The sequence below is a fragment of the Coprinopsis cinerea genome (assembly GCF_000182895.1).
Source record: "Coprinopsis cinerea okayama7#130 chromosome 7 map unlocalized cont3.7, whole genome shotgun sequence".
Lineage (NCBI taxonomy): Eukaryota > Fungi > Basidiomycota > Agaricomycetes > Agaricales > Psathyrellaceae > Coprinopsis > Coprinopsis cinerea.
The window spans coordinates 349611-365780 of NW_003307538.1; the positions used below are offsets into that span (position 1 = coordinate 349611).

Genomic DNA, 16170 nt, shown 5'->3' on the forward strand with positions numbered 1-16170 from the left:
TTCTGTCCGTCCCATATCTGTTTATCATGTCTATCCGTCTTCCGTTCGACAGTAGGCGACCAATACCTGACATGATCAGCTCTATATATAGTGCCAGCAGCCTATCACCTTAACCGGTGATAGCGGCCTTGTTGGCTCAGTTGGTTTATCGCGAGTTGCTGGCGCGGTTTCTAACATATCCTCCGGGTACGGGTATGGGTAGACACCAGGAGACCCCCAGGTTACCCGTGTCCAACACTACTCACAGGTACCTGTGTATGAGAATTAAAAACTTGAGAAAACAAAAGGTATTGAAAGGGATTGAGCTTGAGACCTCTGCAAATGTGACGTGACTCGGGCATTTCATCTGCTCCTCATCAAATTCCGTGCAAAATAAACAGAGTCCTGGACCTCGGGACCCGAAATGAGTAATTCCAAGCAATTAACATGTTAACTCGAAGATTACACTGGTGCACAGGGTTGTTGATTCCGCGGTAGTCTCACACTATTCTGACGATTATTACAGCCATATACTCATATGCGCGACATTTCCGGGTGGTTGGTTCCTGTTCAGCAAATGCGCCTATATATTAAGTCGCTATTAAAAGCCAGAGGCCCACAGAAAGCATGTATCAAGCTATGATACCAGCAAGAATGCACCTGGTCACCCAATGTCATTCAAAAAGAAGCCAAGCCTCAGGCCTCGGCACCACCGAATTGCGAACACAAGTCCAGCGTGTAGGAAACCGAGTCATTACTGTATTCAAAAGTCTAATTCCAAGGCATCAAGTTGTTAAATCAAACTTTGAGGAGATCTGGAAAAGTGGGAGAAAGATGGGGGTGGGCGAGGTATGGGGTATTAGTAATGACAGTAGTCATATGCGCAACTTTTCGTTTCATAGAGTCGCTGTTCAGCGACGGACATCGCAATGCGGCTCGATTAAGCCATGATTTTAAATCCCGAGGCCGCCGGAATGCCGGGACTTCCCTTTTGGTAAGTCCAATCGACAAACCCCAACCTAGGGTTAGCCTCCAGGCCCTCGCCTGAGCAACGTGGACGGACATCGCAATGCGGCTCGATTAAGCCATGATTTTAAATCCCGAGGCCGCCGGAATGCCGGGACTTCCCTTTTGGTAAGTCCGATCGACAAACCCCAACCTAGGGTTAGCCTCCAGGCCCTCGCCTGAGCAACGTGCTCCGCTTCCTCTACACACTTACTGACCGCCCTACACGTCACCGACCCTCGTACCCATCTCCTGCCCACCTTCGACATGAGCACCGAAACTGCGCGTTTTCTGGAACTGAGCAACGCGTCTCGCCGTCTCATCTGGGAAATCTACGCCAGCAGGAACAGAAGTCCGCGGGAAGCTCTGTTGATTCTCCTGGAGCATTCGGTGTGTTGTCAGTCATTGAGCGTTGATTGGGAAGCACTGACCACAGTAGAGAATTGTAAAGGATCTGCGAAAATCGCTAGGGCTCGACGCGAAGACTCTCGATCGCCCTATTAAGCTTCTCTTTTCGGAAATCGCGAAGAACCACGCAACGTACCTCGACAAAGATGTTAAGTCCAAGCCCCATATCATCCTCGACACTGGATTCCTATCCCGGCTCCCGCCCTTACCACCCGACTTCCAACCACCCGACGACATTCTCGATGACGTCAACGCCGCGGGAGCGATGAAGGGGAAGACTTCCGCGAACACCAAGAACGGCACTTCGACTAGAGGAGGGGAGGGGGAAGGGGAAGGAAAACGCCGCGGCGTCAGGTCAGCAAGACAGGGAGGGGTAGGGGAAGAGGAAGAGGAAGAGGAAGAAGCCCGGGGGAACGATGGAGAGGGTGGTATGGGTGTTCAAGGTGATGTCCTTATGGACGACGCCGAAGAGGGTTACATTTGGGAGGGTGATGAACGGGGAGGGGACCCGTTGGATGGAGATGAGGGGGTGGGAGGAACGGGTAGAGGAAAGGATGGCGAGGGTGAGGGGGAGGACGACGAGGAGGGCGATGGAAGGAAGATGAAAGACTCTGGCCAGGGGGGAGGAGCTTTACGGAAGCGTGACAACACTCATATGAGCCCGCAAGCGAAACGAACGAAGAAGAAGAAGGTCGACTTCGATAACTCCGCAACAAGGCCTTCTCCTCCCCCTCAGGACGTGGACAGTATGCCGGGCGGGGGTGTGACGAGGCGGACGACCAGAAGGCAAGCCGCGAAGGCTGGATCAAAGGGAGGGGTTAAAAGCGGAATGAAGGGTGGTGGAAAGGCTGTGAAGGGCGATGGAAAGCCCGCGGAAGGTTCGAAGGGGCCCGTCGTCGCTGAACCCGAGGACGAAATCGATGAGACACAGTGTCCTCCCCCGGAACCTGGGAAAGGATTCGATGTCACCGACCAGCCGTGCAGCCTCTGCATAGCGGCTGAGCAGCGCGTATGCTGGCGCCCAGCCGTGGGTTCGTGCCACCGTTGCCGACTGAAGAAGCAGAAGTGCACGTTCTCGAAGAAGGCAAATCCCAAGGCGCCTCCTCCCCGTGCAACATCTTCAACGGGGGCGTCGAGTTCGGGGAGCGTCTTGCTGCCCTCAGGCCAATCTCAATGGGCTCTCTACAGCCTGCCCAGCGGTTTGCCCGCGGGGACCATTGTTGGTGAGTGAAAAATGATTGTACATTGCTTTGTAACTAACTCCTCACACTCTAGGGTCGTCAGAGTTTGCCCGGCGCCAGGACGTTGACCTCCTTTCCAGCGCCACACAAGATCTCCAGGCGGATGTCTATAGCATGAGGGGCCAACTCCATGACCAGGCTGAAAAGGCAGCAGAGAAGATGGACAAGGTCACCGTTCGGCTGGGGGAGGTCGAGGAGGAATGTGAGAAGGTCCATGTCGATGTCGTGAAGGTTGCTGTGGAGGTGGAAGATATCCGCGCGCAGTTCGAGGAGATACGCGGACATGTTCCGGATGGTTCGACTGACATGGAGAAGGTTTTGGAAGATCTCGCGGCTATGGACGAAAGGATTAAGCAGCAGGAGAGGCAGTTTGGGCTCTTCAAACAGAGGTTCGGGGGCCGACTAGCTCAGGAAGTTGAGGAGAGGGTAGCCACATTTGGGGAGCGTCAGGATGGGAAATGGATTCCGCGGTTCGAATTGGTGGACGAGAGACTGGCGGAAATCGACAGGCGTCTCCGGGAGCTTGAAGAGGGTCCCAAGCTGGAGCAGCGTTTGGGACACGTAATTTCGAGGGAGGTCAGCAGCCGTTTTCAGGAGTCCGAGAGGAGGCTGGAGGGGTCATTCAAGAGAGCCCTCGAGCAGGAATCGCAGCACCTTGCTGACAGACAGGTCGATCCCGCGGATGTTGCGAAGGAGGTTTCGCAATCGCTCGAACGACACTGGCCAGCCCTTCTGACACCCATACTATCCACCACCCTTACCACCCACCTCCGAGAGCGTATTGGGGATATCGACGCGAATATTGCAAGGGTTGGAGAGGAACTTGAGGGAAGACTGAGGGCCATCGTTCAGGAGGAAATTTCTCGGAATAGTCAAGACATCATTCGAGAGGCGGTAAACGCGGCTATGAGAAACCTGACCGTCCACGTGCCATCTTCGACCGACATTCGCCTTCCACCCTACCCCACATTCATCGACCCTGATCTGTTTGAGCAGGCCTACGAGCCCCTGATTCTCCCTTCGGGTGGAGCCGACCAGGGTACCTCAATTTCGACCTTCCAACTTCAAGATCCCGAGGGCGTATTTCAGGCAGGAATCCAAGAATCGGTGTTGACTGCTGTTCCGGATGGCGTATCATCGGTGCGGGCAAGGAGACGGGCATCCGCAGGTACTATACAGTCTGATGGTGAAGAAGAGTCGGATTAACTGGATGGAGTAAGGACTTCGAGTTCTAGATATTCTTTTAGGTAGGTTGAATCTTCACAAATTGAGTAATATGACTATTTAACTATTTCCTTCCCCATTGGCGGCGTGTCTTCAAATCAAAAATATCTGCTGTTTTACTCGTACCTCCTGCCGGTCGAGCTTGTGCCCTCGGCCTTGATGATGTCTTATGGCTTGAGCGCGTCTGGACCCGGGAAGATTTTGCCATGGCTCTTGTAGTTAATCCAACGGAAGTCGTGGGCATATTCCTTCGGGAGCCAGTCGGTTTGGCATGGCCAGTATCCTCCTTCTGATGGTCCTCAGATGGATGCGTCTCGGAGGGACCTGATCGTGCATCACGGTTTGGGAGTCCGGAGCCTGACCTCTCGCCCCCATCCTGAACTCTCCCCTGTCCATGCGACTCACTTGCTGTACCCCCCGCATTAGCGCTATGTTCCTCACCCTTCGCTATTCCATCCGAATCGTTGCCAGAATCACCGCGGCTGGCCTTTCGTTTCGCATCCTTGCCTTTAACCTTCCCTTTACCCCCGCGGGAACCTTTTCCCGATGCCTTCGAACCCGACGCCTTCAACCCTGATGCCTTCGCCGATCCTGACCCGGTATCCTCCCTGTCTGAATCATCTTCCATCCCGCGGGAACCTTTTCCCGATGCCTTCGAACTCGACACCTTCAACCCTGATGCCTTCGAACCCGATCCTGACCCGGTATCCTCCCTGTCTGAATCATCTTCCATCCCGCGGGAACCTTTTCCCGATGCCTTCGAACCCGACGCCTTCAACCCTGATGCCTTCGCCGATCCTGACCCGGTATCCTCCCTGTCTGAATCATCTTCCATCCCGCGGGAACCTTTTCCCGATGCCTTCGAACTCGACACCTTCAACCCTGATGCCTTCGAACCCGATCCTGACCCGGTATCCTCCCTGTCTGAATCATCTTCCATCCCGCGGGAACCTTTTCCCGATGCCTTCGAACCCGACGCCTTCAACCCTGATGCCTTCGAACCCGATCCTGACCCGGTATCCTCCCTGTCTGAATCATCTTCCATCCCGCGGGAACCTTTTCCCGATGCCTTCGAACCCGACGCCTTCAACCCTGATGCCTTCGAACCCGATCCTGACCCGGTATCCTCCCTGTCTGAATCATCTTCCATGTCGCTCTCGCTCGATACCTCACCCTCTGCTGAACCATTGCCACTCTCTCTGGCCCGACCAGCCCCACTTCGGGTGACCTCTTTCTTCTTCCGCGGAGGAGAGTCCCCAGACTCCACGACGGCATTACCGATGCGTTTGAGAGGCGATTCCATCCAATCAGGCGTGTCGACGACTGGTTCCGATGCCTTTCCCTTTCCCTTCTCGGCTGCTGTCTTTGCAAGCCTCACGGCCTTTCCTTTGCCCTTGACTCTTCCCTTCTGCCGGTTAGCCCGCGCCTCCCCTTCCACTTCCACCTCGGGGTCATCGTCAATCACATCGCGGGAAACCCTAGGAATCCATCTGCCCTGTTTCTTCGGATCTTCGTAATGGGAAAACGAAAACACTGGGTCGGCTCCATCTAGTTGGCGGTTGTACCAAAACGTTAGGATAGCTTTGATGACATCATATTTCATGATGGAAGGGTCCTTCAAGTCTGACGTGAAACGGTCTGGCCAAAAATATTCATCGACAAACTGCCGAAGGTTTCCGAATAGCCTGGTCCAAGAGATGTCCCTTTTCAAACCCCCTGTCGCCGCGCCTGTTCAAAATGTCAGACACGTTCGAGGATTTCAAAGAGCGACTTACTATAGCTGTCAAATACGAAAGCTCGGAAGACCTTGGTAAGCCACTTCCGATGACTGGCCTCACCAGGGGGGCATTCATCGATGTTGGGTAGGATTGGTTCGCCGTATCTGTTCTTGTCCAAGTCCACTCGGGCGAGATCCTTCGTAGCCTTCGGAGGTTCCGCGGGTGGGGGAGTATCGCGGAACGAGTACACCGGGCGCATCCACTTATCGAAGAGCTTCTCGAATCCCGTCTGCTCGTATTCCTGGGGGAATGCTTCATCCAGTCGCGAGTGACCACCCAAGCGATCATTGAAGTCGATTACTTGCTTCACCAACATACCATCTTTGTCCCGGAATATCATCATCGCCCATACACGAACGTTGCCTTGCCGGTACAGATCCTCCGTGAACTTGAGGAAGCGATCAGCTGCAGCTTCAGCATTGCTGAAACCATTGTCATAATCATTCGCGCGGATGGGCCTCGGGGATACTCACTGGAATTGAATCTCTGGTGGAGGTGCAATATTATCCCATTCTACGGCCTCCCTCCTGTATGCCGCCTTCTCCCCCTCCGGTACGTTCTCCCAAAGTTCAGTTACTGCCTGCTGATGGAATCCAATATGTTGATCCCCCTGGAAGTTCGCCTCCTCCATCAACTCTCGCTTTCTCTCCGCAATGGCCTTCCATTCCTTGTGGGCGAAAACCTCCCTTCCACTTCGGGCCTTTGTTCCAGTTTTTGCAATTCGTCCGCGGGGGCGACAGTTTGCCCTGAACCAGGAAGCGATGGCCTCCTCGATGGATGCCTTCATCGACGCGTCGATTGTCTCCCCAGAGGTTTCCTCCAGCATTTCCGCTATGCGACGGCGTTTCTTTCTGATGAACTGAGAGGTGGACCGTGTGGCTTTAGCGGTGTACCAGTCTGATTGAGATTTCGAAAGATACTCAATGTGGTTAGTGGAGAGTTTGAATCTCGTTTGTCGACTCTTCTTTCTAGCCATTTGTCGTCGATGAGGGGTAGGTGGGTTACCGTAGGTTAGATATAGGAATGTAGGCTTGTTGCCCGCCTTCGATATCACGGCCCTCGGGGCGCCATTAAATATCCATTTCATTCTCAGAATGAAACGGATTTTCAACCACTGGCAAGCTGGAAAATTCCTTAACCCGACTTTAACCCGGCTCATCATGGGGCGATCTCGAAAACCAGTCCACGAAGACGACATAGTCACGTCTCGCATCACCGTCAAGCATACCTCTCGGGGCTATGTTGTCAATTCTAGGCCCATTTTCACCACGCCATTGAGGAAGAATGCCCGCAGGTTCTCATCCAGAGGGTCAAACTCGGAATCCCCCCGAAAGAAGGCGCGGTTCCATCGCCTTTCCCCCACAGGTGACTTCAGCATGGAGGTCGGCAGCCATGCGCAGACACCTCCACGGATCTCACCGCCCACCTTTGTCCTGTCAAGAAAGAAGACAACTTATGTGCGTACTTCCCTCGGCCCTGCCTCATGGTTTACTGACCCCACCTCTAGTCCCAGCACGATTTCATGGCTGACTGGATTCCTCACAAAGGACAGTTCCTTAGTGCCATTTTGGAAGGAGAAAGGAAAGCGTGCATTGCCTGTGCAGGATGTGGTGGCCCAGAACCACTGTGGAGATGTTTGGAATGTGTGGGGAGGCGGGAGCTTTGTAGAGTCTGTATGAGGGAGAAGCACCGGGACCTTCCATTCCACCGAGTGGAGCGTTGGGATGAAACTCATTGGAACCCGGCGTGGCTGTGGCAGATTGGGGTAGTGATACCACTTGGCCACGGAGGAGCTCCGTGTCCAACTCCCCAGGGCTTCTTTCAGGAGGGTGATGAAGGTGACGATGAAGAGTACTGGACTGATGAAGAGATTGATCCCGAGGACAATACTGGGGAAGGGGAGCCCTGGTTGGACGAGGACAAATTCTCATTCGCAGCCAAACCGAACGGGAGGCGGATTGGAGACGATCGTGTTGTGATCGTGATGCATACCAATGGCGTGCACCATGTTCTCTTCCACGTCTGTGGCTGCCCTGACCACCCCTCTGAAACACGGCAGTTCCTTGATATGAGGCTGTACCCTGCGTCGGTGAAGACAGTGAGAAGCGTGGCAACCTTCGATTTGTTGGACGACTACCACATGAACCAGGTAGAATGTCACACGTCGACATATCATTATTTTGCGAAGCTCCGGAGGGTCACCAACAAAGCATTCCCTCATACTGTCCCGGTATGACTCTTTACTACCAACCTATCTGCATGCTAATGACAAATACGATAGAATCGTTATCGAGAACTAGCCCGGATGGGCAGGCAGTGGATACATCTCAAAAACCTCAAATGGTTCGGCTTCGGGCATACTGATGCTGTCCCCGCGGACGGGGACCTCGCCCTCTTCTGCTCAGCGTGCCCGCAGAAAGGGGTGAACGTTCCCGAGGAGGAATGGGACTCTCTGCCCGATATCCTGAAGCTACGCAGCTTTGTCGCTGACGGGAACTTTTCTTGTGTCCACCAGAAGCAGCGCGCAGCACATAAGGACGTTTGGATTACCTCGGGGACTGGATTTATGGCGGAGAGAACGGCGTATTCAGCCCACATCAAGTCAGCAACCGAAGATAAACAGGTTGATTTCTATCACCGTCCCCTGCTTTTTTTCCAGAAACTGACCATGTTTTCCGTTCCCAGACATCGACATGCCATGAGCATCGAGCAATTGCGGACAAGTGGAAATCATTGAAGGGATGCGATGTGACGGGTATTGGAGCGATTGCTTGCATGAGACACGGTTGCTTTGTCCCCGGCGCAATGGTTGACTTTCAGAAGGGTGAAAGGTTCGCTTGAATTGTTTTCCTGCAGGACAGTCAGTGACGACAGGATTTATCTTTTTAGACAGATCAATATGGATTATGCGTGGCTGAAAGCTTTGAAGATGTCGGGGCTGGATGGTGTTCGTTGGGTACTCCTCGTCTACGACATAAACTGCCAGTATTGCATCAACTTCATGACTCGCATCAAGAAGTACCGGAACCCCGACCTCAAGCTCCCGCGGGGGTTGGTTATTGTCAATGCTATCGGACTCTGGCACGTCCACGGCCATCGTCCAGAATGCTACGCCAGGTTCGCTCCATCATTCGTCTCTGGCGCAGGTACCAAAAGCGGCGAGATTTTGGAACCGCTATGGGTACCGATGAACAAACTCGCGGGTCCAACTCGCACTATGTCGAGCTCTCATCGAGCTGAGACGCTGGATGCTGGTGCCTCGGATAGTAATTGGAAGAAGTTGACAGGTATCGGTGAGTTGTTCCATTGTGCTCTCCAGCCATCAACATGGGGACTAATGGTTGTTCGAGTGTCCTCCATTTGCAAAGGACTACCGAAGGCCAAGGAACAGGCGGAGGAAGCTTTGGAGAGGTACACGGCTATTTCCGCGGCAGTAACGAAGACTCAGATCGCTCAATGGGGTGCCGAGCTCGACGAAGCTAAAGCTAAACGACTCAAAGATTTTAAAGCAATGGACATATTGAATTCGAAGTTAGACAAAGGTAAGCTGCGGCCTTTACCCTAAAGCACACTGACACCCGATCGTTGTAGTTCCTAAACGTGCGGCAGTGGAAGCAGAATTAATGGACAAGGAGCGGGCTTCAGGGGAGGGGCTAGGGGTGACAAGCTGGATTTCGGCAGGAATAGACATCCAGGAGAAGCAGTAAGTATATTCTCTTGTTACAAATCCGTAGCGCTCAGGAAGGACTTGGGTCGACAGAATTGAGGTAAAACGCCTTGTTCGGAAGTACAAGAATCATACTACGCCCAAGCAGAAGCTGGAGATCGCAAAGAGCCGCCAGGAACTGACCTCCTCGATTGAGACCTTCCACAAGGACGCGGAAGGTCTCTTTCCAGGTTTTGACATTTCTTCCTGTTCATTGTCCGCGGATACTGCTTCCCTCGCGATAAACCTTCCCGCGGGAGACGGCGCGATCGAGGTTGGGTCCGACGACGACATGGACGGTGGGTCTAACGAGGAGGACGGTGGGTCTGAATATGAGGAGGACTGTAACCCCGAGGACATTGCGATTCCCCTCCCCTCAGCAGTGACTAATTGGCCGCCCTCTCATGCTTCGGTCAGGCGGAAGGAACAGTCAATGCGAGTTGCACAGGCTAATTCCAAGCTGGAGGCAATCCGCGATGCTATCGGGAGGTTGTCGTACCTCTACCGCTCTCTCATTCGGGGTGCCAAAACTAAAAAGTCCAAGACGCGGTCCTATGGTATCATCAAGGGCTCTCGGGATGAGCTTCGCCTCCTGGTCAACCATTACGAGCAAGCACGGTACGCGCTTCGACAGCTAGACGCCTCGCCGGAGACCCTATCGAAGTATCGTCCCATCCGGCCTGCTGATCTGAAGATCAGTACAGCCATTGCCGACCCGAATGCCCGTGGCCAAAGTTCAACCCACCTTTCCTGGATTTGGGGAGTACCGAGCACCAACCCAGCAGATAGAACCGTGTACTTGGATGAATGTTCGTTGGTCTCCCACTTAATTCTTCAACATCGTACTGATTTCTCCCTTTGGCAACAGTATATCGGGTAAACTGGATGAGGACCCGCGAGAAGTACCTTCGACAAGAGGAGGAGTTTCAGTTCCTCCTCCGGGAAGCAGGCTGGGTACCACGCTTTTTCGATTTCAAAGCAAAGGTATGGGATGGGTTGCGAACACAGGTGTCTGGATCGGGGCATTTGGCATATGCGTCAAGGCAAGCCCAATTGTGGAGGAATCTCGCGAGATATGCACGAGAGCGTTTCTCCAAAACTCTCAAAGATATGGAAGAAGCGGTTGGCCGCGCAGTCGCCATGACGTCGGGTGCGGACGCAGAATCGTCCGGGACGGATTCGTCTAGGGCTTCTCGGGAAATCTCTAGGGTTAACTCCCCTGATCAATCCACTACGACAGATTCGGACCGGTGTAGCTCAACTAGCATCTAGTAACTAGCCACCTTACCTGCATGTAATCATATACGGTGATCATTTGGAATCTATACTCACCTGTTGATTCATCCCCACCATGAGCACGAGCGACGACTCTGACGACAAAGCCAGAGCCTCCCTCAAGCGTCTCATTGACCTCCAAATCTCCCGTTCCCTCCACATCCTACAAGCACTGATGGGGGAAGGCGAGAGAATACGCGAAGATGGCCTAATGGCGCGGTTCGTACGATGTGTCGAGTTCGAATTGGTAACTATTGTCATTCGCTTTCCTGACTTTCAAAAATCGGGGATCTGATTGTCCCCTTGTAGGTCATAACCTCCTGGAGGATCGCTGGATACGTGACAGCATGGGGCTGGAGGGGTTTGTCGTTACCCGCCGGATTTATTCGACTGATCCAAGCAACCGCGCAAGGCCTCCTCGATGATGATTTGGTCATCGAAGCACTAGCGGGCGATTTGGCGAAGTCGCTTCCGCCTATTTCCAGCGACCCTCCCCGCGCATGGTGGATAAACTTCCCCGCGCGCGAGTCCGAGGCTCCAAAGTCTCAAGATGACATGGAAGATTTGGAGCGACTTTACCCATCCGAGGTTCTTGCGGAGAATTACCGCCATGTCCTACCACCTCCTCCAATCGCTGCCGACTGTATTCGACCGGGGGAGATAGGAATGAGTGGGCTTCTGGAAGCGAAGCTGGAGGCCGAGAGGCTTTTATCCGAGGTGGAAACACAGCTTGGGAGGGGGAAAATAAGAACAAATGAATTAGACTTTCGACTGCGTAGATTATGTGAACTCACCGCATAACTATCTCCCAATGTCGACTCCTACGCCTATCCTCTGTACTCCCTTCCTACTGTCAAAATGCGAATGGGAATCGTTTTGCTCGTACCTTGACCGGCGAACCGCGCACTGTCTACATTGGCTTTCTCAAAACTATCCACTGCGCGAGGATAGAAAGGAGAACTTTACTAATGGGTTGATACTGGAGTTTGTAAGTAATACAGCTCGAATCCGATGCCTGATACTCACACCGGCTGCCAGAATACCCAACTTACCGTCCTATTCAATGCAGTCGGCGCAGGAACCACTCCTCCCTGTCCCGCCCTCCTTTCTGCATCCACCGGTTGGGTTCCTTTGGCAGAGGAAATCAGGGATCACATTGTCTCCGCGGATAGTCTCCTCTTCAGCGTCTTTCGAAACGGCATTCCCGATGGATATCTCGACTTTCAGGTTGGATATAGGTGGTGGGAGCACCGGCCTCACACGATGACTGCCTCGGAAAGGTATCATCTGACCTTCAGCGCCTGGTGGAACGAGCAGCCTAACTCACTGACCCGCGGCGCGATTCGAATGAAGTCAACCTCTGAGTTAAGGTCGGCGCTTTATACGTTGATGGAAGAGCGGGGATGGGTGGACGAGGATACCGCTAAGGCTTTGGCGCGGGTTGTCGGGCTCCGAATTCAGCTAAAGCAACTTAAATAATCGACACCTGAAACTCAAACCGCAATGCAATTATATTTCATTCGTTTCCAACATGCTAATTACCTACATAATCTCTAGACCACCTGAGTGACGCGTGTATGTTGTCCGAAATGTCAGAAAGCTTGGGCGCGTATGGGAAATCAACCCCAGCGGCGTCGAATAGTTTTTCGCGCCAGAAGTACGCCATACAATATCTTTCACCGTCGACACGGGGGACCCCGTGGGGTACAATCTTGCCCATCAAAGCGACGACGCAGCCAGGATTGTAAACCCAGCTACGATTGAAAGCGGGCGTGACGAACCTTCCATTCGAATAGTTTCCCCCTGTGACCAACAGTTCCATTCCCTCCATCGGTCCACTTGTATCGCGGTGGATAGGTGTCTCGCGATTGACGATAAGCGTAGTCGAGCTGAAAGGCGAAAACCATATCTCGACGACCTTAGCCACTATAGCATGGTCTTTGGTGAGTCGACTGTTCGAATAAAGCTCTTCGATCACCCTCATTCCGTTCGTGAATAACGCCCCGTTGGTCTGCGACAGTATAGCCCCAATGACCGCGGATGCGAGGGCGATCTCCCCTAGGAATCCTCGCCCTTCTCCCTTCGCAGATTTCACAGTTGACGCTGGCCCTGGAAGTTGGTTCTAATACACAGTTAGCGTACACGCGGGGAGGAACACAGTGGTGACGCACCTCGTGGCCCACAGGCCACCATGCCGGGGAAAACGTCAAGACCCCAGGAATCATGTTCGACTCCTTTCTGAACAGCTCCGGTGACTCTCTCCAATTGCCCGAGGGCTTTTCCTGGTCGTTTGCTGACTCTTTACCCTTCCCCTTTGCCCTATCCCTCTCCAACCTTTCCTGCTCCGCTTCTCTTGCCTTTCTCTTCCTATCCAAGAGCCCGTCTTTCCTGGTAGCCAACGTACCAACAGCCGCATCCAGGATCTTCTGAGCAATCGGTCAGCAATTTCACAATCAGGAATTTCCGTAAACGACGTACCATGATCGCTGGTGAAATACAGCTGGGGAGGTAGCAAAACAGGACATGATCATCGGCATCGACGATCGTCGTTGGAAGCAGCTCTGGTAGCGGATTTTCACCTTGGAGTTGGTCTCCAGGTGGGAACTCCTTCATCAGCGCCTCTTCGCGGGTGATATTTCGGCCATCCTGTCGAGGTGTAAGTCGAGAGCTGTAGCGTTTTGCTGTCCAAGGAACACGATCTGACGAGTTTAGCGAGTTTAGCTCAACATTGGTTTGAAGGAATGTAAGGTATTTGACTTACATCGTCGCTGGTAGGCCTTCTCTATGACGTAGGCTGCCTGCCAAAGAGCAGCCTTTAGGACCGGGTTTTCCATGACCCCGTCGTCATCGCTGTGCCTGTAAGGCACACCTGTGCGGATTCCTTGAATCATCCGGCCCAGGGCAGAGGCTGCCTGGTACACCAGCGACAGCGAAGGGAGTATGTCGTCTCCTCCCAAATCCTCGGGGACAGGCGAAGATGCCATTCGTTGTGGGGAGCCGCGGGATAGGAAACTGAAACCAGGAATCGTTCCTTCGCGGGATGGGTCGTACAGAGGGCCAGTGCCGATGGCACAACGTCGGGTGAGGAAGCTGTAAGAGATGCGTCAAGCTTCGACCGCGCCGCGGATGCTTTACCTGCGCGGGTCACCCTCGGCGAAATAACAACACCCTTGTGACCCCTTCCCACTCCCCTCCAACGCCGCGCTTCCCATGTCAAATTCGAGGTTCGTTTCGACCCACCTTGTCACCCCAATCTCTTTGTCTATCTCTTTTCCAGACTACCGACAGACGTTGACGATGACTAGGACGAAATGTGGGTATCATCGTTGCTCCTGTGCTGGGATCATCCATTAACAACCTTCATGCAGTGCAAGGAGAAAAACGAACCAGGAATACACGTTCCCGACAGGCGGGGAGGGATGAAGGCAACGTTTTGAAGGGTAGAGACGAGGCCGAAGCTTCGAGCGGTAGTGAGTTGGGTAACCGGGCCGCGGACAAGGCCGTTTTGGGCGGTGGACCTGGTGCGAGCTTTTTCGTCGACTGCGGTTTTGTGGGATATCTGACAAACAGCGAATAGAAAACACGGCTACCCCTACCGGTGAACAATCAGCCGAACTCATCGATAATGCATCCCCGGGCAACCACACGGGAGCGTTAGCTGCAGAATATGCCGTCGGTAGCAGTCCAATGAAGGAAGATACATGGTTGGCCTTTGAGGAAGCGGACAACGATGGTTTGGGGTCCGATACTGCCATCGCCGCAACCGAATATGCTGTGGACAGCTCCCAGGGCATAGGGACTGCACCGGCTCCACTTTTGGAATTGGAACACCCCGCAGAGGATAGGTCCCCGATTGATGATACAGCGCGACTTGCTATGGACTACTTTGTTGACGGAGATCCTATGGAGGATGTTGAACCGGTTGCCTTTGGCAGTGCTGAGCTGACTGCAGCTTTAGCCAAGGAATATTCAGTCGGTGCTACTCAGGTAAGTGCTGCACACATTGATTATAATATACTTCATTCATTTGCTGAGATATACTTTTAGGACGATGTTCCACCGGGATCAAGTGATGGGGAGATGGGTTTGGTGCACAAAGGTCTTCCTGAGGGAGATGTTACATTGGTCAGTGTCCGCAAGAGGTGCCGTGACGCATTGTTGGAGTGCTACCTGCAGGAGAAACTGGCAGTTCAGGGGCTGTTGGATTGTCGTCGCCGGCTTACAGAGTATATCACACTGCTCCAAGCCGAGTTGGATAGCCGTAATAGCCCGACAATGGATTGAAATGGTACAATAGTCTCACATAAATAGAGCCGCATATTGTCGCATCTTCAGAGCCTCTTTAGTTGTCAGTGTGCTAAGTCAGACTCAGAGCAGTAGCATTATGGATGACCACACGTAAGGGAGATAGACCTTAGGGAGAGCAGTGGCATAACGGGTGAATATGGGAGAACAGCAGCATAATGGATAGGCAACCATAACAGAGAATAGGCATCCCAATGCACTTCAAGATATGGGTCAGCTGGCCGCTCAGCTGACCCATACTCCAAGGCATACCACATGGCACTGAAATACCTTAGGACATGGGTCAGGTGACCTGCCAGCTGACCCATTATACATGGGGAGTACAATCTGTCAGCTGGTCAGGTCAAGCCATCAACATGGGCCTTTTGCATGGTCAGGTGTACCATATAAGATGGCTATACCCTACTGAAACATGTGGGGTTTCGAAACTGGACGACGAGGATCCACGAGGCGATACCCGCAATGCGCTCCTGTAGACGAACCCTGATTTCATCCCTGACGTCCTCTCGTTCCTCGTATACAGTAATGGCCATGTTCACCCCTTGTAAGCAGGTCAGCCTCAGAGCAAAATCCGGTTTGTAGTCGGGGTGGTCTGTCCTGTACCGGTCAGCGGTTACCTGAGCTGACTCAGGGGTGAGGTGGTGTAGGATCGCATCGAGGAGGGCAGGCGTGTATTGAGATTTCAGCAGTGCAACTGCGGGCTGCATAAGAGGAATCGAGCCGCCTCTCGCTGCTTCGATAAGCTGGGGGAAAAGGGTATCTTCATGAGTACTGAACTGATCCGGGAAACAGAATGCGCGACAGTCTTACCTTCTCGAGGCCGTCTTCGCTGAGTCTGGGGCCAGACATAGTCAATTAAGTCTCCAGTTCTGCAAACTGCCAATCGCTTGTGGTGGTAGTGGGTAGAGAGCTGATCGCGCCTCGTTTCCCAGACCCTCAAGCTTCAAGAGTCGCTATGATTCAGTGGCGCGGGGTTTCTTTGCAGTCACGGCTCAGTGGCCACATGTCCTTGTCCTTTATATATTGAACAATGGTGAGCCACTGGTACGTCAGGATATGCTGCGCTTCCCTTCGGACCACGCTGACTCGAAGCAGGAACAAAACCCGGTTTGTAAAATTAATACCTACGCTTGCGACAAAGTCGACCAACGATCATCGCGACGCGACGCGTTATTTGCCAATGCTTGGTCCGAACGATCTGACTCGGAGGGCAATGTTTCTTGACCCACATGAAAGTCGTTAAAGCAGA

The 16170-nt window shown here is 53.2% G+C and overlaps 7 protein-coding genes across 7 annotated transcripts; 4 read left to right on the top strand and 3 right to left on the bottom strand.

Annotated features, from left to right (window-relative positions):
- Positions 1-1251: 1251 nt before the first annotated feature.
- On the top strand, positions 1252-3839 carry CC1G_10455 (hypothetical protein; the record flags this gene model as incomplete). The annotated part of the gene is made up of 3 exons (XM_001840617.1): positions 1252-1374; positions 1424-2615; positions 2668-3839. The coding sequence occupies 3 exons, from the start codon at positions 1252-1254 to the stop codon at positions 3837-3839; spliced, it is 2487 nt and encodes an 828-aa protein (XP_001840669.1).
- Positions 3840-3921: 82 nt separating this feature from the next.
- CC1G_10454 (hypothetical protein) lies at positions 3922-6611 on the bottom strand (the record flags this gene model as incomplete). Its single annotated transcript, XM_001840616.2, has 3 exons — positions 3922-5585; positions 5633-6057; positions 6109-6611. The coding sequence occupies 3 exons, from the start codon at positions 6609-6611 to the stop codon at positions 3922-3924; spliced, it is 2592 nt and encodes an 863-aa protein (XP_001840668.2).
- A 118-nt stretch (positions 6612-6729) lies between these two features.
- CC1G_10453 (hypothetical protein) lies at positions 6730-10613 on the top strand (the record flags this gene model as incomplete). The annotated part of the gene is made up of 9 exons (XM_001840615.2): positions 6730-7092; positions 7143-7865; positions 7917-8258; positions 8321-8466; positions 8525-8928; positions 9004-9177; positions 9227-9338; positions 9396-10150; positions 10210-10613. 9 exons carry the CDS (start codon positions 6730-6732, stop codon positions 10611-10613), a joined length of 3423 nt encoding a protein of 1140 aa, XP_001840667.2.
- A 79-nt stretch (positions 10614-10692) lies between these two features.
- Positions 10693-12095, top strand: CC1G_10452 (hypothetical protein; the record flags this gene model as incomplete). The annotated part of the gene is made up of 3 exons (XM_001840614.2): positions 10693-10863; positions 10926-11333; positions 11655-12095. The coding sequence occupies 3 exons, from the start codon at positions 10693-10695 to the stop codon at positions 12093-12095; spliced, it is 1020 nt and encodes a 339-aa protein (XP_001840666.2).
- Positions 12096-12150: 55 nt separating this feature from the next.
- CC1G_10451 (hypothetical protein) lies at positions 12151-13600 on the bottom strand (the record flags this gene model as incomplete). Its single annotated transcript, XM_001840613.2, has 4 exons — positions 12151-12738; positions 12788-13042; positions 13095-13315; positions 13378-13600. The coding sequence occupies 4 exons, from the start codon at positions 13598-13600 to the stop codon at positions 12151-12153; spliced, it is 1287 nt and encodes a 428-aa protein (XP_001840665.2).
- A 313-nt stretch (positions 13601-13913) lies between these two features.
- Positions 13914-14962, top strand: CC1G_10450 (hypothetical protein; the record flags this gene model as incomplete). The annotated part of the gene is made up of 5 exons (XM_001840612.2): positions 13914-13929; positions 13985-14137; positions 14194-14603; positions 14664-14877; positions 14928-14962. 5 exons carry the CDS (start codon positions 13914-13916, stop codon positions 14960-14962), a joined length of 828 nt encoding a protein of 275 aa, XP_001840664.2.
- A 354-nt stretch (positions 14963-15316) lies between these two features.
- Positions 15317-15770, bottom strand: CC1G_10449 (hypothetical protein; the record flags this gene model as incomplete). Its single annotated transcript, XM_001840611.1, has 2 exons — positions 15317-15664; positions 15732-15770. 2 exons carry the CDS (start codon positions 15768-15770, stop codon positions 15317-15319), a joined length of 387 nt encoding a protein of 128 aa, XP_001840663.1.
- Between the last annotated feature and the right edge of the window lie 400 nt (positions 15771-16170).